Source organism: Erinaceus europaeus, chromosome 11 (assembly GCF_950295315.1).
Source record: "Erinaceus europaeus chromosome 11, mEriEur2.1, whole genome shotgun sequence".
NCBI classification, from domain to species: Eukaryota; Metazoa; Chordata; class Mammalia; order Eulipotyphla; family Erinaceidae; genus Erinaceus; species Erinaceus europaeus.
The window spans coordinates 48,370,702-48,392,829 of record NC_080172.1 but is presented as its reverse complement, the minus strand read 5'-3'; the positions used below and the strand labels follow the sequence as shown (position 1 = coordinate 48,392,829).

The window sequence follows — 22,128 nt, the reverse complement described above, 5'->3', positions numbered from 1 at the left end:
ATTCTCTCCCTCTCCTCTCTATTTCTCTTTGTTCTATCAAATGAAATATATATATATATATATATATATATATATATATATATATATATATATATATATATATATCTTGGGGCTGGGTGGTGGCGCACCTGGTTGAATGCACGTTACGATGCACAAGGACCTGGGTTCAAGCCCCCAGCCCCCACCTGCAGGGGGAAAGCTTTACAGGTGGTGAAGCAGTGTTGCAGGTGTCTCTCTGCCTCTCTCCCTCTGTCACCCCTACCCTCTGAATTTCTGGCTATCTCTAACCAATAAATAAATAAATAAAGATAATAAAAAAATTTTAAAGAATATATATATATATATCAGAAATGGTGTGACCATTTGATGTGACATTTAAAATGAGGTTGCACAGGAAGCAGTATAATTGTAATTAAGATGACTGAAGGTGATGGTGATAGAATAAAGGCAGCTTGGGATATGGTGCAGTGGTTAAACCACTGGACACTCAGGCATGAGGTCTAGAGTTTGACTTTCAACATCACATGTGCCACAGCGATGTTCTGCTTCTCTCTCTCGCTTTTAAAAATATTTTAATTAATTAATTAATTACTTTGGATAGAGACACAGAGAAATTGAGAGGGAAGGGGGCGACAGAGAGGGAGAGGTATCTGCAGCCCTACTTCACCACTTGTGAAGCTTTTCCCCTGCAGGTGGGGATCAGGGGCTTGAACCTGGGTCCTTGCACACTATAATATGTGCGCTTAACCAGGTGAGCCACTGCTTGGCCCCCCTCTGGTTCTCTCTCTGTCCTCTGAGTCTCATAAATAAATGAATAATAATGAAAAATAATAACTGTATAAAGCACTGAATTCTCAAGTATGAGGTCCTGAGTTTGGTCCCTGACACTGAGTGTGCCAGAGTGATATTCTGGTTCTCTCCTTTCTTTCTCTCTCATAAATAAATATCTTAAAAAAGAATTTGGGACCCAGGTTCAAGCCACTGGTACCTATGTAGGGAGGGCAGAGGGGAGGGGGAGCTGCACGGCAGTGAGGCAGTGCTGCAGATGTCTCTTTTTCTCTTTGCCTCTCTATCTCCCCTTCTCTATCCACATCTCTCTCCTATTAAATAAATAAAATTAAAAATATTTTAAAAATAATTTAGGACACATGATAGTTTGTTCAATCCCCCCCCCCACACACACACCCTGCCACTTTCAATCCTCACTCCTCCATATGACTTTGCCTGCCCTGTATAGGGGACAGAAGTGGAGTACTGACGGGTTAGGAAGTGGTGCAGTTGGGGACCAGCCTGTCCTCTGCCCATGGAGCTGGAGAGAGCCTTTCCCTGAACCAGGTGGTTCAGACACTGTCTCTCCTTGTCCAGAGCCAAGCACCTTGGCGCTCTAAAGTCGGCTTAGAGTGCACCCAGTTACTATGACGATGGGATGCAGCTCTGCAGATGGGGTGATGTTTGCCTCTGGCCTTGAAGAACTGGGACTGAGCCAGAGGGTCACATTGCCATGGCCTGGCTGACTGGCAGCTAGTTGTTGATCACACAGGAAGCTCTTGGAGAAGCTGTTGGGTCTGTCTGCTTGATGGTAGAAAACCCCAGCACAGCTGCCTGGGAGAATGAGGATGTCACTGAGTGAGGCACACGGACCCTCTTCTGGGCAGAAGCCATGGTTCCTAGTTAGCACTGTCTGGGCTTGGACCTATCCCATAGCCACTTGCTCTCCCATACCTTCTGGTTACCTCAAGGGACTCCACCATGGGCCTTAACCACAGTTGCTGGCTTCCACTGAAACTCTATCCTCTCACTGAGGGTTCTAGCTAGCTTTTCTTATTGAATGAATGCATGAACACTTGGTCTCTATTAACTATTATTATGGTGGTGCTGGGGATTGAACCTGGGAGCTCAGAGCCTCAAGCATGACAGCCTTTTGAATCACCACTGTGCTGTCTCCCTGGCCCTGAACATGTGGCCTTTTGCACAGTTGATGCTTCACAGTTTGAACAGCATGAATCCACCTAAGCAGGTGACATGAACCCACAGTCTCTATAAGCACAGTGCAGTGATACTGTGGTACAATAGGATACATTGGTGAGGGAGACAGCATGGTGGCTCTACAAAAGACTTTCATGCCTGAGGCTCTGAGGTCCCAGGTTTAATCCCCAGCACCACCAGAAGCCAGAGCTGAGCAGTGCTCTGGTTTTGGTATCTCTCTTAAATTATGATATCTCAGGGGTATAGTTCCTTCCCCCCCCCCAAATCATTTTGTTAGGGAAATAATGGCTTTAGGACAGTTGTTTTTTTAAATTAATTAATTAACTTATTATTGGATAGAGACAGAGAAAAACTGAGAGTTTGGGGGAGATAGAGAGGGAGAGAGACAGAGAGACACCTGCAGCCCTGCTTTACCATTTGTGAAGCTTTCCCCCAGGTGGGGACCAGGGGCTTGAACCTGGGTCGTTTGTGCACTGTAATGTGTGCACTTAACCAGGTGTGCCACCACCTGGCCCCTAGGATAGTTGTTGATGACACATAGACACAATTCCTTTTTCTTTCTTTCTTTCTTTCTTTCTTCCTTTCTTTCTTCTTCTTCTTCTTTTTTTTTTCACCAGAACACTACTCAGCTGTGGCTTATGATGGTGCCAAGGACTGAACCTGATACCTCAGAGCCTCAGGCATGAGAGTCTCTTTGCATAACCATTATGCTATCTACTCCTGCTCTCTCTCTCTCTGTATATATATATATATATATATATATATATATATATATATATATAATTTTATTATATTAAAATAAAATAATAAAAATTACAGTAGGATACTGGGACATATGAGTCCAATAACATTTTCTTCTCCTTTGCTGACTTTTTTGTAAAGACACCATATTTCATACATGTGATATGCAGGGCATGTGGTGATATGCAGGGCATGTGGTGATTATACAGGATTCTGGTCAATTGCAGGTTATTTGTAGTTATGTTGGGGCAGGAATGGAGGGGCCAGGCAAAAGCTACCTGCAGATTCTCAGCTGTGCGGGGCTGATGATCCCTAGGTTCCATGTCAGTCAAGGTCAGCTGTAGTTTGTAAAGTCCTTTCTGCCCTCACCTCCCCTGTAGCTCTCTTAGGGAGGGAACCTGGGAGCCACGTTCAGCAGGATATTATCTCCCTCCCTCCATGTATTTGTAGCTCCTTGTGCTTCTCTGACCTGTTCCTCCTGGCAGACACCACAGGTAGATGCAAAAAAAAAAAAAAAAAAGAAAAGAAAAAGAAAGAAAGAAGGAAAGAAAAAAAGAGAAAGGTAGCAACTAAAGGAGCCCTGCAGTCCAGGCCATGTAACTTGACCGGCCTGCTGGAATCTCTGTCAGGCATCACACAGAACCTCAGTGGGGCCCTGTTCCCTTCCCCAGCACTCCCCACCCACCTCCCATTCACAGCATGGAACCCTGGTTTTATCTGCTGATTATTTGGCTCTGGATTTGGTGAGCTACTGGAGGGACAGTGAAGGAGGGAGAGGACAGCATCTGATTACTTATGTTAAGAGAAGGATGAACACCAGATGATCTCACCCATAGGTAGAACTTCAGAAACAAGGACAGAAAGGGAAAACACAAAATTAAACCTGGACTGGGTGGGGTGTATTGCACCAAAGCAAAGCACTCTGGGAAAGGAGGGCATGGGCATGGAGGGGGTAGAAAGGGTGTTGGAATCCTAGTACATGATGGAAAAGGACTTAAGTTGGGGGTGACTGTGTCTTGCTGACATCTATCACAGGGAGATGAGAAATCGTACCCATGTGTCAACAACTGTACTATAAATTGCCAATCCTCCAATAAAATGATATTTAAAAAATAAGATTCAGAAAAAAAAAGCAAACAACATCAACAAAAACAAAAACAGAAGGTTCTTTTGGTCCAGGCCTAGAGGAAATGGAAGGACAGAAGAAGAAAGGGCACCACAGCTCCTAGTCTCCCTGGTAAGTGGGATGACAAGGGGGTATGGAGGCATACAGCAGCTTTGGCCAGTGGCCTCTATCCACACACCCCTTGAGAACTTGTTTGGAGGTTCTAGCAGGGGAGCACAACTACTCATATACCCTCTACTGAAGACTAGTCTGTTCCTATTTGGGGAAGATTGTCCTCTTTGACTGAGCACATAGCTTTGGGAGGGACACACATGGAGCCATAAGGGAGGAAGGAGACACCCACCTAGCCAGCCAGATCAGCCAAATCAACCCTGACAATCAGTGGGGTGACAGATGTCACAGCCAGATTACCCTCACATCCCACATACTCCTGTCCCCTCTGTGACTTTTTATGTGACACAGAACTTGTTTCGACTGTGATCTCAACACTTGAGCAGGCCTGCTTTCCCGGTAGCTGTGGGTCTTCCTTGGGACTCCTCCTCCCCTGGCCAGCACTCTCCCAGGCTAGGTGCTTCTTCCTGGGCTTGTTTCCCTGCAGCACCAGTTCACACAGCCCAGGGACCCTATCTTTTCACAGCCAAGCACAAATGGGCCCCCCAGTTCCCTCTCTACCCCAGCACACAGTTTGCACCGTCTGCACAGGTGACTGGTTACCCCAGCATTCAGCTCAGCCTGACACACAGCATGCACTTGGTAAATGCTTATTTCCTCTGCTTTGTCCACTAATGTGGTGTGACAGAAGGCTCCCAGCTTTGTGCAAAGTTTGGGTTGGACAGGCACACAGCTGTCCTTGTAACCAGGCCCAGCCTTCGTCTTTATTTTTATTTTTTGATCACTTTATTAGAGGTTAATGGATTACAGCACAGTTGTTGACACACGGGTACAACTTCCCATCCCACTGTGATAGGTGTCTGCAGAACACTCTCACCCCCAACTCTTTCCATCATCATGCATTAGGACTCCAACCACCCCCAACTCCAACCTTCCCCAGAGTCCTTTGCTTTGGTGTAATGCATCACACTCAGTCCAAATTTCACCTTGTGTTTTTCTTTTCTGTCCTTATCTCATAAGTTCCCCCATGAGTGAGGACATCTAGTATTTGTCTTTCTCTTTTTGGCCTATTTCACTCAACATGATTCCTTCAAGTTCCTTCCCAGATGAGGTGAAGAAGATGACTTCATCATTTTTTAATGGCTGAGTCATATTTCATTATGTACATATACCACAGCTTTCTAAGCCTTGGGCATCTGGGAAACTGTGGACTGGGAAAGTGTGGACTACTACAAACTGCACTTCAATGAACATAGGTGTGCTTTGTTGTCTTCAGAGAGGTGTGTTTATTTCTTTTGGATATATCCTCAAGAGAGGAATTGCTGGGTAAATCTATTTCTAACATTCTGATAAGTCTCCAGACTGTTTTCCAAAGGGGTTGAATCAATTTGCTTTCCCGTCAGCAGTGTAGAAGGTGTTCTTTTCCCCAAGACCTCTCATTTTACTAATAGACTGAGACGTCCTTCCATTTGTAAGAACATAGAGCAGGGGAGACCACATTATGGTTCTGTAAATGACTCGCATGCCTGAGGCTCTGAGGTTCCAAGTTCTGTCCCCAGCACCACCATAGCCTAGGGCTGAGCAATACTCTGAGCTCTCCCTCTCTCTCTCTCCCCCTCCCTCTTCCGCTCTCACCCTCCCTCTCATAAAAATTAAAATATATAACAAGGAGACAGCATAATAGTTCTGCAAAAGACTCTCATGCCTGAGGCTCTGAGGTCCTGGGTTCAATCCCCAGCACCACCATAAGCCAGAGCTGAGTAGTGCCCTGTTCTTTTTTCTTTTTTTTTTTCTAACATAAATTGGCTACTGCTGTTTGCTGAGAGACTTAGCAGGACTCTACCTACTTTGTCTACACTGGCCCACTGCAGGTATTAGCACTGCCCCAGCTGGGCACAAGAAGGCAGAGAGAGACCCAGGAACTTGCAAGAGGTCACAGAGCTGGTCAGTGCCAGGAGCAGCATGTACGCGGAGTAGTCTGGATCCTCAGCATTCCTTCCAGGGAACTCTGGGTGCTGCCTAACAACTGTGGAAGTCTTCAGGGATGTGGGGAGCTCACCTGCACAGGAATCACCCCATTTCCCCATCTGTACCCCTTCAGGGCTTGGTGTGGGGCCTCCAGCCCAACAGGCATCTATGAGCTGGGAGTAGGCAGGGCCTCAGGGTTCCCACCCTTATCAATAACCCCAAATCCAGGGGCAGCACTTAACAGCTCTCTGCTCCTGCCCCTGGCAGCTGTTCGTGATCGACAATGGGGCGGACGACTGGCGTATCGCCATGACCTACGAGCGCATCCTGTACATCAGCCTGGAAATGCTGGTGTGCGCCATCCACCCGGTGCCCGGAGAGTACAAGTTCTTCTGGACGGCGCGCCTGGCCTTCTCATACACGCCGTCGCGGGCGGAGGCCGATGTGGACATCATCTTGTCCATCCCCATGTTCCTGCGCCTCTACCTGATCGCACGTGTCATGCTGCTGCACAGCAAGCTCTTCACCGACGCCTCATCCCGCAGCATCGGGGCGCTCAACAAGATAAACTTCAACACGCGCTTTGTCATGAAGACGCTCATGACCATCTGCCCCGGCACTGTGCTGCTTGTCTTCAGCATCTCGCTCTGGATCATCGCAGCCTGGACTGTGCGCGTCTGCGAGAGGTACCTGTGCCCCTGCCCAGCCGAGGGCACCGGAGCTTGGGGGAGGGCTGGGGTGCACAGGGAAGATCCCGCAAAAGGCCAAATGGGAGGCCCAGCCAGTCTCAAACTCTGGCACCTGGGCAAGCCAGGTGCACATGCAGACACCAGTCCTCGAGTTCTGTCGACACTTGCTGGGAAGACTCAGCCATTCTGGTGGCATGGTTAATCCCTCCCCAGATACCCATCCTAACAACTCTTTGAGGTTTTCATACCCTCCTCCCTTAGGAAGAAGCATGGTACTCACAAGCATTTTAGAGGCTCTGGCAATTTATGTGGTGATGACACCAGTGGGATGCTTATCTTAGTCCTGATTTTCTCTGAAGTGCCTAAACATGCTTTCTGTTGTCAGTTACAGATACCCTGATGCTCAGACTTGGGACCCTAGGAATAGTAATGGCAACTACTACTACTACTACTACCAGTATTACTACTATTACCAGAGCACTGCTTAGCTCTGCTATATGGTGGCACTAGGGATTGAACTTGGCATCTCAGAGCCTCAGGCATGAGTCTTTTTTTTTTTTGCAATGAAAATTCCATTTCTTTTTTTATTTTGAACTATTTTTATTTAAATTAATTTCATCATTTTTTAAAAATTTTATCATTTTAATGTATTTCACTGGTAGTTACCAGTACACACGTTTGCTTTTAATTTTATATACACACTATTTACAGCATTAAAAATTTCTTTATTGGAGGATTAATGTTTTACATTCAACAGTAAATACAATAGTTTGTACATGCATAACATTTCTCATAACAATACAATCCCCACTAGGTTCTCTGTCATCCTTTTTGGACCTGTACTTTCCCCCCTACCACTCTCCCCAGAGTCTTTTACTTTGGTGCAATACACCAACTCCAGTCCAAGTTCTGCTTAGTGTTTTCTCTTCTGACCTTGTTTTTCAACTTCTGCCTGTGAGTGAGATCATCCCATATTCATCCTTCTGTTTCTGACTTATTTCACTTAACATGATTTCTTCAAGTTCCATCCAAGATGGGCTGAAAATGATGAAATCACCATTTTTATTCTGAAAATGTCCAATAGTTCTAGTTTATCTCTTCATTTAGCTCCTTTATTTCTTTATTGATTTTCTGCCTGGATGATCTGTCCAGTTGAGAGAGTGGGGTGTTGAAGTCCCTTACTATGACTGTTACTGTTGATATATTGCTGTAGCTCTTTCAGTAGATATTTGATGTATTTAGATGTCCTCTCCTTGGATGCATAGATGTTGATAATCAATTCCTAGTGCTGGCACTGAGCCCTGGAGGCAAAAAAGAAACCTGGATTCAGCTCAGGGCAGTCACTTCACTCAGTGTCAGCATTTCACAATGGAGTTTTCTTGTAGTAGAATGAAGATCTGGTCTGAGAGAGTATGTTTCTATTTCAGGATGGGTGGCTGGATCCATCTTTTGTACAATGGTTGTAGGTCCTGGCTGTGAGCTCTAGTGACAGAATGCCCAGGAGGTGGCACAGTGAGTGGACAAGGTGTTAGAATTTCAGCCATGAGATCCTGAGTTCTGTCCTTAGCCTCAAATGTGCCAAAGTGATGCATTGGTTCCATATCTATCTATCATCTATCTATCTATCTATCTATCTATCTCTATCTCCCTCATAAACAAATAAGTCTTTAAAAATGGAAATAGATACTGGGTGGTGGTGCACTCAGTAGAGTATACATGTTGACATACATAAGTGTCTTGGTTCAAGCCCCTGGTCCCCACCTGCAGGAGGGAAGCTTCATGAGTGATATGATATGCCAGTGCTGCAGATGTCTCTCTTTCTCCCTCTCCCTGTCCCTTTCTGTTTCTTTCTATTTCTCTCTGACTCTTACCCTCAATAAAGAAAAATGAGTGTATGGGTGGGGGGTGGAATGGCCACTGGGAGCTGAGGAGTCATGCAGGTGCTAAACCCCAGTGATAACACTGGTGGCAAAAAAAAAAGTACTAATGGCATTAATGTACCTGTGTTCTGGCAGAGGGGAAGCTCAGAAAGGGAGTCTAGAGAAGAATTAGGCTAAAACCTCTCTCATGGGGGCCAGGCAGTGGCACACCCAGTAGAGCACACACGTTAGCATGTACAAGGACCTGGGTTCAAGCCCTTGGGCCCCCAGCTTCATGAGTGGTGAAGTAGTGCTGCATGCACCTCTTTTTCTCTCTCCTTTTCTGTCTCTCCCTCCTTTCTCAACTTTTCTGTGCCCTATCAAATAAAAGAAAAGAAAAATGGAAAAAATATTTTAAAAAACTCATGGCATGCTCATCAGGATTTCTGGGGCCAGGTGGTTGTACACCTAGTTGAGTGTACATGTTATAGAGTGCAAGGATCCAGGTTCAAGCCTCTGGTCCCCACCTGCAGGGGGAAACTCACAAGTGGTAAAGCAGTGCTGCAGGTGTCTCTCTGTCTCTTTCCCTCTCTCTATCTACCCTTCCCTTTCGATTTCTCCCTGTCTCTAACCAATAATAAATAAATAAATAATATATTTTTTTAAAATAGTGGTCCAGGAGGTGGTGCAGTGGATAAAGCACTGGACTCTCAAGCATGAGGTCCTGAGTTCTATCCCTGGAGCACAGGTGCCAGAGTGATGTCTGGTTCTTTCTCTCTCTCTCTCTTCCTATCTTTCTCATTAATAATAGTAGTAGTAGTAATAATAATAATAATGAATTCTCTTCAGGCTTTGAGATGTTCTTTTTGCAGGTGTCTCTTTTGGCCATTTGACTGTCAGAGGCCTCCTGCCACAGCAGATCCCAGACCCACAGGTTCAGTGTCCCTTGTGAGCTGCTGTTGTAGGGAGAACAGATCCCCTCAGAACTCCACACCACTTAGCAGCTGGGTGACATGTCAGCTCTTCCCAGGGCCACATGTCATGATGCCAGAAGCCTTCTCTGCTCACCAACGGTTGCTGACACCTGGCTGCAGCCTCCTGAAAATACTCTCAGCCGAGCAATGCAGCCATTTTTCCTTTCTGGGCCTCAGTTTCCCCATCTGTGAGCTGGGGAGAATCACATCCACTGAATAGGACTTGGTATCAGAGTCAGATGCCTTGAATATGAGATCCCAAGTTTGATTCCTGGCATCACAGGTATCTTGTTCCACACCGCTCTTTCTCATAAATAAACTAAATGTTTTAAATTTTTTATTTTATAAGAGAAGCAGCAAGACCAGAACTCCTCTCAGTTGTACCCAGGGCTGGGGATCAAAGCAGGGTCTCACTCAAACAAGTCTGGTGCTCTACCCACTGAGCTCCCCACCCAGCCGCTGCGACGGGCTTCCTGTGTCACACCCCCATGTGCTGTCACCATAGCCTATGACAGTGGAGCCCCACCACCCCTGCTTCAGTGTTGGGGAGGCTGATGGAGAGCAGCCTCTCCTAGGTCACAGAACTAGGCTGTGCAGCCAGACTTGACCTCATGTTGAGTAACAGCACCAGCTCCATTGTCTGGGGACCCCAGGCTAAATCTACAGTGACAAAGGGACCAACTGTGGACTCACCTCTGCTGGAGCCTGTCTCATCCAGGAGTCTCCATGTCACAGAGGTAGCTACTTAAACCCCTGACCTTGATGTTCAGCCTGCCTTGCCTGTCTGTGTGTCCCCATGTCCCACCCATCTTTGGGGCTGACTTCCTATGCTACTAGAACACCTTCAAGTGTTGCTGCCATGGTGTCTCAGTGGGGAGGGGCCACAAGACTTGTACGAACTGGGCATTGGGTTTGATCCCTCCTGGATGCTGAAGCAAAGGGTCCTTCTGTCCCCTATCAAATTAACCAATCAATATGAAAGAAGAAAGCATGCTGTGGTGTGCTGCCCAGCACTCCCTGCTGGCCAGGACTCTGCTTCTCCAGCTGTGGTTACTCGTTCTGTCCTGGAGATTCAGCCATAGCAAGGGCTAAGCTGGAGGCCCAGTGGGATGGCACTGCTCCCCAAGGACACTTGGGACCCTCCCCTTGAGTGCAGGTGCTGCCTCTGTGGCTACATGCTTTTTCCCTCTGTCCATCCTACTGAGCCTCAGGGCAGCCCTAGAAATCTTCTGAGCTCCATGTCTCAGAAACTCTCTCCCAGGAACCAGTCTAGGGAACTGTGAAGAGACTGATGAGTAGGGCTGGCAAAATAGCTTACCTGGATAGTGCACCTGCTTCCGTGTGTGTGTGTGTGTGTGTGTGTGTGTGTGTGTGTGTGTTTGTGTGTGTGACACCCAGGTTTGAGTCTAGCCCTCACTACCTTGGAGGACGCTTCAGCACTGTGTGATCTTTTCCTCTCTCTCTCTCATCTCTATCTCTCTGCCTCTGTCTTTTTCTATCTGATAAAGTTAACCTGGAAAAATGAAGCCCAGCAACAGCAATATATATATTTCCCTCTAATCAAACAAAACACTTCTCTTCAAAGCACCCAGCAATCTCTAACTCCAGGAATGATTAGTGTCCTTTCCCAATGTCAAGTGCTGTGCCAGCTGGACAGAAACCTTGCAGCAGGGACCTATTCAGCAGGGGCTGGGTGGAAACCAGGAGTAGGGCCCACTTTGGAGAATGAGCAGGGGAAGGAAGAGGCCTTTACATCCTGCCCCTGTGGGGATGATGCAGAAGCACCGAGGCAGCAGGACAAGATTTAGGAAACCCCATCTCTCTCTCTCTCTCTCTCTCTCTCTCTCTCTCTGCCCATGCATCCCAGCCTCTCCCCACTTCTGAAGTTGCTATGGCAATGCCTCTTTCAGCAAGACGCCTGCCTTTTGAAAGGCATTTTTCCTCTCTTGGGTTGGCTTTTATGTGCCGATCAAGGCCTTTCACAGTTCCTGCCAACCTGCAGTGGGGTGTGGGGCTGTGCAGAGGGCAGGGACCTCAGCAGCCTGTCTCTTTGGACCCCAGCGAAGTTTTTCCTCCAGGGCTGAGTTGCTGGTAGTGGTGGTGTTTGTCCTTCTCCGGGATTCTCCTGGCTGGCTGCCTACCTCCCACAGGCCTCCCACAGTAGATGTTGCCACATGTCCACAGCTTCACTGGGGAGAGACCCTCCCAGTCCTCTCTTGTAGGCAGGGGAGGCAGTTCTCAGGCATCCCCAGTAGAGGCCTGCCAGCTACCTCTAAATGTTAGGGGTGGGGAGGGACAGATCAGACCTCTGGAATATCTGTGCTCCCTAGCCATGGCTCATGAATGACCTCCAGGTTTCTAGAGGGGATCTGTTGTGCTCACCAAACTCTATGTCTGGGTCATCTCGGGGTATTCATGGATGCATTTTCATCCTTCCCTGCCTGTGTTGTTTTCATGAGGTCTGATTCTAGAGACCTAGCCTCTGAGATAGGATAGTCACGCTTGGTGACCCATTCTTTCTTTTATGAGAATATGGCAAACTAACTCCCCCTCCCCCAATGCACACACTATAAAGAAGAGACAAAGCTTCCTGCCTCCTTCTCTTTCTCCTCTTGGCTCAGGCATTTGGGGCTGCAGCCACTAGAAGTCAGGAGCAAGAACAGCATCTTCTGTTTCCTATCTCTCCTCTACAATCTCCTCACAACTCTTATGGTGGTGCTGGGGATTGAACCTGGGACCTTGGAGCCTCAGGCATCAAAGTCTCTTTACAGAACCACTGTGCTCTCTCCCCCCACTCTTGATCAGAACTTCTATTAAGTCATTTCTATGTCTAAAACATAAGAATTACTAATATTAAATGCATGTGTATCACTTTCTTTTTGTTTCAAAATTTACTTATTTATTTATGAGAGAAGAGAGAGAGAAATAGCATCAATTTGGCACATGCTATGTCAGGGATCAAACTCAGGACTTTATGTTTGAGAATCCAATGCTTTATCCTCTGAGCCACCTCCCAGGCACATCTTCACAATCTCTAGTGAGGATATATATCACAGGGGAGGGTGTGTGCAAAAATTTCTCACTGTCTGCTGTCTGTGATTTGAAAAGTTTGCAAGACACTGGCTTGAGGATACCAGGGCTGCCACAGCCAGTCACTCATAAAGACATGAATGTGTGGTCCAGCAATTCTATGGTTTTACCAGCATCACAGAGTGTGATTCACTTGGCCATCTGGGGTGGGGGCTGTGTGCTACAGACTCTTGGGGAGCACCACCAGGGATGCAGCCCTTGATGGAAAGGTGCTGGAGGTCATGTGCTGACACTGAATGAAGGCAGACAAGTGTCCCACTTCAATGGACCAAATGATGCTGGCCAAGGAACCTTGTCCTCTGGCTGGGAAATGATAGTCTTTGCAAGCAAAGAAGAGACCTATGGACATCCTACTGTCTGGTCCAGACAGTCTACTCCTAACTCAAAGATGGAGACTCAACTGGTATGGGTTAGGGACATAGGGGTGAAGAGTGACCAATCCTGCTGGAGGCCACTGAAACAAAAGTGCAACGTTATATACCAGGAAAATAACCCTGGAGGTAGGAGAAGACTGTCTGACTATCAGAAACCAGCATCAGGGGCTGGCAGGCCAGCCCACCTAGAGTGTGCCACTTTGCCACATGAGAGATGCAGGTTAGAGCTCTCTGCATTGAAGGAAGCTACAGAGCTGCTGTCTCTTTCTTTCTCGCTCTGCCTCTGTCTCGGTGAAAGAAAGAAGGAAAGAAAGGATGAAAGAGAAGGAAGGAAGGAAGGAAGGAAGGAAGGAAGGAAGGAAGGAAGGAAGGAAGGAAAAAGGAAGGAAGGCAAGCACTTCTGGCACCCTAAGGTGTGTGCACTTTGGCAGGAAAGGGTGGGCAGCTAGAAGGTAAAGCATACCTGGCTCACATGCCCAGAAGGTCTCAGGACATGAGATTGTTTTAGCAAAGAAGAAAATCCACACACTGTCCTTTTAAAAATGAGAACCATGAGAAGTTTTGTGAGAACGCAGAAGAACACAGCAGAAAGCCAAGAGAAGAGGACAAATAAGAAAGAACTGGAGGCAAGGTAAAAACCAGGAGTCAGAGTTGATTCAGAAGAAGAAGCCAGAGGGATTGGGATGACAGCTTCATCAAGGACAGGCAGGGAGAAAATCTTTCCGGCCCTGACCAACCGGAGGGGGTGGTTGAAAGGTTAAGATTATGCAGATCAAAAAGGTTTCCTGTTTTCTAGTTCGAATTGGGGGGGGGTGGTTTACTGGAAATTTTTCTAAATCACAAGGTCAAGCAACTTTATGAACACAAAGAGCAGGCCTCCCTCAGGGATGCTAAATTCTAGGAGGCATTAGGACAACAGATAGGGGAACAGCACTGACACCAGGGAAACATGAAATCCAGATGCCAGGGAGTCATGCTTGAGTAGCCTGATTCAAATGAGAGAAAAAGTAAATTCTGGGAGAATAGATGCACAGGCTCTAAGGTCCCAGGTTTGATTTCCAGCATAAGCCAGACCTGAGCTGTTCTGTTCTTTCTTTCTGTGTATCTTTCTCTCTGTATTTTTTATCTCTCATTAAAATAAAATAAATTAAAGTTTGTTTTTTTTTAAAAAAAAAAAAAAGGGGGAGAAAATGGTCAGTGAAAATAGCAGAGCTGTGCAAGCACTCAGCCCCTAGTGGCAAAAAAAGAGAGAGAAACAGAGGTTTTTGTTTGTTTGTTTGTTTGTTTGTTTAATTCATCATAGTACATAGAACAGAATTTCAAAAGCTCTATTTCTTGATGTTATTCAATAATAGCAAGCAAAATATGGTTTAAATAAACTTTTAAAAAAACCTGAAAGCAACCCCAGGGAGGATTTGCAAAATGTAGCAGCAGTGCTAACATTAGCAGGTGTTGTTTCTCTGCATGCAAGCACAGGGCTGTGAAGTTAGGGGACTGCCATGATGTCCTTTTTATTTGTCAAAAGACTGAAGTGCAGAGCACTTAAGTGCTGTGCTGTAGATGACAGAGCAGGACCTTAGCAGACCTGAAACCCCAGTATTCTGTCAGGGGTCTAGCACTTCCCTGGCCTGAGCAGGTGTGATTCCGACGCCTGTAAACAGACACAGAAACAATATCTCAGACAGACAGACAGATAGACAGACAGACAAAGGCAAGAATAAATGATTTAAAAGCAGAAAACATGAAACAAGATGGGAGAAAACCCAACTTCAATTTCACATAACTAGGCAGGCCAGCCAAATAGCTCACTTGGATAGTGCCCTGTTTTGCCATGCGCATGCCCCAGTTTGGAGCCCAGCGCCCACTGCATTGGAAGAAGCTTCAGTGCTATCTATCTATCTATCTATCTATCTATCTATCTATCTATCTATCTATCTACCTATCTATCTAAAAATTAAACAAATAAAATAAAACACATATTTGGGCTTACCTCCCCTATAAGAGCACAATATCCTTTATGTGGATAGTACTTAAGATTTACGTTCACACTGTTTACAACTGAGATCCCTAAAATGGAAAAACCCAGCTGAAGAAATGAACAGCAGTGATGATTTATTAGGTGGGAGAAAACCACAGGGCAATAGAGTAGAAATTAGTTGAATTTAAACCAAAAATCCTTATATGACCCAAAGAAAACAATGAATATGGATTTAGATGCCGCACACAGTAAAATTGTGAACACTCAGGAAAAAAAAAAGAGGTGACTGAGAATCCGAGTTAACACATGTTTTAATTAACTGGTAGATATTGAATTTTGTACGCTATAAATGAGCAATGCATCTTTTCAGGAACTCAAGGCACATTTGGAAAAATGGATCGAACTTTTAGCTACATGGTTCAAAATGTTGGAAGAGGATTTCAGGCATGTCCTCCAACCACAGAACCATAAAACTTTAATTAAAGGAAACTCTCGATGAGGAGTTTCAGCAATCTCCTCAATCACAACCTGGTCAAAAGAGTTTTTTTTCAAAATTGCAGTTAAAGACTATGTAGAAAATTACAGTCATCAGATCAAAATTTGGAGCATGACCAAAGTTGTATGTAGGCAGATGAGAAATAGCCTTTAAACATTTTCATTTAGAATAAAATGAAGCACTGAAGGGAAAAAAAATCTCAATTCATTAGACAAAATAAGACTCAGGAGAGCACATTACGTTCATGACCATGGGAGGAATTAATAAACTAGAAAAATAGAACTTAGAAATCCAAAAGACACCAACTTTTAATAAAACTTTCAAAGCAAGAACAGTTAGAAAAAAAATTACTTTTTTTTATAGAGAAGCTTCCCCCCTGCAGATGGGGACCAGAGACATGAACACAGGTCTTTGTTCATTGTAACATGTGCGCTCTACGGGGTGCACCACCACCCAGCACCCCCTCCTCCACCCTGATTTATTTATTTATTTTAATCTGTTATTTATAGTTTGTTACACAATTGTAAGATTACAATGTATAGTTCCACACCACACCTACCACCAAAGTTCCCTATCCCTAACCTCACACTTCACAAAGATAACCACCATAGCTCTCATAAGTCTTACAAACAGTTTGTTTGCTTCTGTTTTTTTAGGGCAACTTCATATAAATCAGATTTCTAGATACCATAAATGTCTTTCATCTCTTATTTCATTAAGCATAATCACATCCAGTTCCATCCATTTTGTTTCAGAGGTCATAATATCACCTTTTTGATTGCAGAGTAATATTCCATGGAATATGAATATATATATATCCCAAAACTTCTTCAGCCAGTTATCTGATGATGGGCATTTAAGCTGCTTCCACTCTTTAGCTATTGTGAATAATGCAGCTATGAATATATATGTACATATGTCCCTTCGAATTAGTGCTTTAATGTACACTGGATAAATGCTTAAGAGATAAATGCTAGATCATAACGTAATTCCATTTTTGTTTGTTTAAGGGCTCTCCATACAGTCTTCCAAAGGGGCTGTACCAGTTTGCATTCCCACCAGCATTGAAGCAGAGTTCCCTTTTCTCCACAACTTCTCCAACACCTGTCATTCCCTGGTTTGTAGATGTAAGCCATTCTTTCAGGTGTAAGATGGTATCTCAGTGTAGCTTTAATTTGCATTTCTCTAATGAGAAGTGAAGTGGAGCATTTCTTCATGTGTCTGTGGGTCATGTGTATCTCTTCTTTAGAAAACTATCTGTTTAGTTCTTTGGCCCACTTTTGTATTGGGTTACTTTTGCTTCTTTTGTAGATTTGTACCAATTCTGTATAGATGTTTGATATCAGTCATTTGTCTGATGTGTTATGTGCAAATATCTTCTCCCATTTACTAGGTTGCCTGGTTATCCTTGTGTAGTTTGCTTTCGATGTGTAGAAGCCTTTTAGTTTCATTGAATCCCATTTATTTACTCTTGTTTTCATTTCCCATGCGTAGGGGGTTGAGTCTCCAAATACATCTTTGATGTAAAGGTCCTGACAACATTTTCTTCTATAAAATTTAGAGTTTCTGGTCTAATATCTAGATCTTTAATCCATTTTTATTTGACCTTGTGTATGGTGTTAGGTGTTGGTCTAGTTTCACTTTTCTACATGTGGCTGTCCAATTTCCCCAGCATTATCTGTTGAATAGACTTTCTCTACCCCATTGCTGTTTTGATTACTATCACTTTATAGGTATCACTTTATAGTGAAGTGTGATACCTCCATAATTTCCCTTTTTCCTCAAAAGTGCTTTGGCAATTTGTGGCCTTTTGTGGTTCTACACAAATTTTTGGACATGCTATTCAATTTGCTGGATAAAAGCTACTGAAATTTTGATAGGGATTGCATTGAAATTGTAGATTGCTTTTGGTAAAATGACCGTTTTAATAATGTCTATTCTACCAATACAGGAACAAGGAGTGTTCTTCTACTTCTGTGTGTCCTTCCCTGTTTCTTTTAGCAATGTCATATAGTTTTCGTTGAAAAGATCCTTCACCTCCTTTGTGAGATTCACCCCTAGGTATTTTATCTTTTTGGGCTGGATTATAAATGGGATTTAGTCTTTTATTTCTCTTTCCTCTGACTTCTTGTTTGTATACAGAAATGTCATACCAGCTCCTTAATGTTTTGAAAGAAGGTCGTTGACAGGCTTCCTTCTACTAGAGATTAAAATGCATTTTAAAATAGAGGTAGTGGAGTGCCTGTGACATTACTGAAAACTCAGTAACGACAGATCAATGCAACCTAATGGAGAATCCTGCAATAAACCCTTGTGTGTAAGAACCCAATGTATGAGAAAGAAAGACCAGTTAGAAATTCAATAATGCTAAGGGGGAGATTGGGTACTCGGATAAAAAACCAAATCAGAATCCTGTGCCTCATCAGTCCCCTGCAGTAATTCCAGGCAGATGAAAGAGTCAAGTGTAAAAGAAGAAAATAGGAACAAGGTTTGGAAAACAAAGAGGGCATTTCATTACATGTGAGCTGGGAGAGAATTGCTCAGCACAAGGTCTCAGAAGAGAAGAAACAGGATAAAAAATACAGGACTATCTGATTACACCTACCCACAACTCCAATTTCTGCCTTACAAAAGAGGTAAACTCAGCCAGGCAGTGGTGCACCCAGTAGAGTGCACATGTTTCAATACATAAGCCCACCCCCCGTAAAACCATGTAGTGGGTTTCTTTCACTATCTGTCCCTTCCAACTCAATTTATTTGTCTCTATCCAATAAATAAATAAAATATTTAAAAAGAGGTAAACTGATTTTTTAAAATATTGTCAATAAAATATCCCTTATATACAAAGCAGTCTTGGAAATTACCTGGAAAAATAACCTCAGTTTAGGAAAATAAAAATGTCTATAAGACAGTCCCAAAGAAAACAAGACTAAAAGGTCATGGTCTAGGAATCTCAAGCATGAGGTCTTAAGTTCAGTCCCTGGCAGCACATACACCAGAATGATGTCTGGTTTTTCCTCTCTCCTACCGTCTTTCTCATTAATCAATAAATAAAATCTTTTTAAAAAATACTAAAATGTCAACAAAAGGAAATCCACATATTCAGCCTTACTAATCAAAGAATTATGAATTAGAATCAGGAGAAGAGTTATTTTTTCCTCCCTGGGTTTGATAACAATTTAAGTCCATGGGAGTCAGGTGGTAGCGCAGCGCGTTAAGCACAGGTGGCGCAAAGCGCAAGGACCAGTGTAAGGATCTCAGTTCGAGCTCCCAGCTCCCCACCTGTAGGGGAGTCACTTCACAGGTGGTGAAGCAGATCTGCAGGTGTCTCTCTCTCTCTCTCCCCCTTTGTCGTCCCCTCCTCTCTCTATTTCTCTCTGTCCTATCCAACAAGGATGACATCAATAACAACAACAATAAAACACCAAGGGCAACAAAAGGGAAAATAAATAAATAAACATAAAAAATTATTTAAAAAGTAAAAGAGAAAAAAGTTGTTAAAAAACAAACAAACAAAAAAAAACCAATTTAAGTCCATATACTTCATCTCTGGAGGGCTTAGTTTATAGCTGGGGGGGGGGGGTGAGCTATCTTTCTCACAATGATGAAAGAAAGGAATTAGCACCACCTTCCTAGAAAACAAGTTAACAGTATGTCACAAACCTTTACAAGTATGTAATTCCACCCAGCCAGTTAGAATTTTTAATACAATGCTGTCCCAGTAGTGGAGAAGCAGAAATCAAGGAAATACCCAGAATTTAAATAATTGAATCAGGTAGAAGATAGCATAATGGTTATGCAAAAATGGGAAACTTTCTCTCTGTGTGTCTCTTATCCAACTAAAGAGTGGTCCAGAGTCACAAAATTACAGGTATGTCCTCCAAGCTAAACACACACACACACACACACACACACACACACACACACACACACACACACACGTATATAAGAGAAGAAATGAAAGGAAGGAGGGAAGTGGAAAGAAAAAAGGAGCATACATATTAGGATTATGGGAGAGATAGTGAAATGGTTATGGAAACAGATGCTCATGTCTGAGGCTCTGAGGTCCTAGGTTCAATCCCCTTCACCACAATAAGCCAGAGTTGAGTAGTTCTTTGGTAAAATAACAACAATAACAACAACAATAATATAAATGATGCTACTAGGTTGAGGGAGATAGTACAATGGTTCTACAAAAGACTTTCCTGCCTGAGACTCTGAGATCCTGGGATCAGTCACCAGCACACCACCATAAACCAGAGCTGAGTAGTGTTTTGGTGAAATAAACAAATGAATAAGTAAATAAAAATAATTTTACCAATACAAATTATACATGTACAAAGAAAATGGGAACTGTGTATACATATTTCTTCTCACTTGGATGTAGCATGATTTTCCTCATTACCTCTTATTGTGTTTTTGACAATGGGGATGCATGACTTAATATATACATGCATTTGCTAGGGGTTTCTTTTCATGGAAAGAGGTAGCATTTGTTTTCCACAAAAGTTTTCATCTTCTTTTTAAACGATTTTTGTTTATTTATTCCCTTTTGTTGCCATGGTTGTTTTATTGTTGTAGTTATTATTGTTGTTGTGGAGAGAGTACGGGAAGACAGAGGGGTAAGAAAGATAGACACCTGCAGACATGCTTCACTGCCTGTGAAGCGACTGTCCTGCAGGTGGGGAGCCGGGGGCTCGAACTGGGATCCTTACGCCCATGCTTAACACTTTGCGCCACGTGCGCTTAGAAACTCCGCATGGGGTTGGGAAGCAAAGTTGGGAGGCTTGGCTTTGATGTCTAATTCCCTCAAAAAAGGACGGTAAACTTTTCTCCTTGAAGAGTCCCCCTCCCACTTTGTGGCCTGTTGTTGTCTTAATGGATAGAGGTGTGGTGACCACAGAGATCTAAACAACAGCCTTCTAAACCCAGCAGGTGTCACTTAGAGCCTGTCAGAGGTGTCCAGAATGGTAACAGATGGATTTCTGCAGAGGCGGTTCTGTCCACCAGGGGGCACTAGGCAGGAGGGAAAGAGCAGACAGGTGGGGCTCATGGCAGGGACTTTGGGTGGAGTCTGCTGGCTCCAGGTTTAGGTTCAACCCCGCTGCCCACTTGAGCTTTCAGAGTGGCTGCGGTGCCCCAGTTCGCATCCCCCACTCTGCTGCCCTGCGCTTGTCTTCGTCGCCCCATACCTACTCCACAGCTCGCCGTTTGTTGCCAATTCAGCACATCTTCCTCACTTCCTCATTCTCCTCGTATCTGTCCGAGACGCTTCCATTCACTTGCGACTGGTTATTGTTTTTTTGTAGGGCTTTAACTTAGATTAGGAATGCTGTTTCACATTTGCAGTGTATCATTGGATCCACATGGATCCCAGTCACTTTCAAAGCCAGCAACAAGCAGCTCCTGACAGCTTTCAATCTGACGCTGTTGACTGGCTACGGAAGAAGGGCAAACGCTAGAAGAAGAAGAATAATTAATAGATGGCCCCTCTTCGAAAGGATAATCAAGCCACAAGGGAGAGAGGGAAAATAGGGTAAAATTAGCACTCAGAGGCTCTAAGTTTGGGACAGTGTGGGTTGCAGAGGGAGCTCCATAATTCAGTGAGAAACCATTCATCTCAATAACCCCCCTCCTTGAGTCAATTCCCAGACTACTCCAGCCTGGGTTACACTCAGCCCCCACAGCCAGTGTGGTTTGGTTTCCAGGATTTCTGTTGTGGTTAGGCTCAGTTAAATGGTAGGATTGCCTTCTCAGGCTGAGGGGGGGTTACCTAGCCTTCTTTCACAAGGGGCATGAGTGGGAGTAAGTTCCAATGCTTCCAGATGTTGCCTGGAACAGTGGCCACATGGTGGCTGCCTCTAGGCATGCAAGCTCCTCCCCTCCTTGGGGGGTATGCTGTTGTAAAGGCTGCTCCACTGAGGACACAGTGTCCCAAACCCTACTGGACTGGGCATCCTTGGAGGAGCAAAGGTGATTAGCAAAGGGCTGCCTAGGCCTAGCTCTGCACCACCTCCATGCTCTGGAGCACCCCCTGCTGGTGGCACCTAGAGCCTCAAATCAGCGCAAGCAAAGGGGTTCTGCAGTGTTCCCTACACACACACACACACACACACACACACACACACACACACACACACACAGACTGGACTGAGCAGGAACACAGATGATAGCATGCTCTGCTCCAAGTGCTTGTTGTCAAGGACCCTGTCCCAACATACTCTGCCTGGATACCTACCTCCCATCCAAGAGTTCAGGGACAGTCAGAGACCCCTGGGAACTGGGTAGCAGTGGCCCTGGGAAACCACTGGCTCAGCTATGTGTGGTCACTCTCCCTGCCCCAAAGGCTCATGGGAGTTGCATCCAGCAGAGGCCCACAGGTTGATCCAGATGTGCTGAGACACTTTAGATAGGCTGCAAGATTCCCACAATAAAGGGGTCACAGAACCTAGGGAGGAAGCCTCCTCTAGAGAAGTTTCAGCTTATCAGGTGAGCTAAGGCACTGCCAGCAATGCCAGAAGCCCAGAGATAAAGTCCCCATGGTAGCTACAGTATGAAGGTGGGACCATGCGTGAGCCAGACAGGCAGCTAGTTCTTACATAGTTCTCAGCCCAGCCTGGGTGCACACTGGGGTAGAAAGCTAGACACATCATTTGCCTTCATCATCATCACCATCATCATCATTATTATTATTAATTTTTTCGTCTTTGTCAGGATTTTCTCACTCTGGTTGACT

At 44.7% G+C, this 22,128-nt stretch overlaps 1 protein-coding gene across 2 annotated transcripts in view; it reads left to right on the top strand.

The window, feature by feature from the left end:
- KCNN3 (potassium calcium-activated channel subfamily N member 3) overlaps positions 1 to 22,128 on the top strand; it is a 175,725-nt gene that overhangs the window by 96,589 nt on the left and 57,008 nt on the right. For both annotated transcript variants that reach the window (XM_060201539.1, XM_007525346.3), the window contains exon 3: positions 6,200 to 6,618. In XM_060201539.1, coding sequence (XP_060057522.1) covers positions 6,200 to 6,618 — 419 coding nt within the window. The remainder of the gene's footprint in view (positions 1 to 6,199; positions 6,619 to 22,128) is intronic.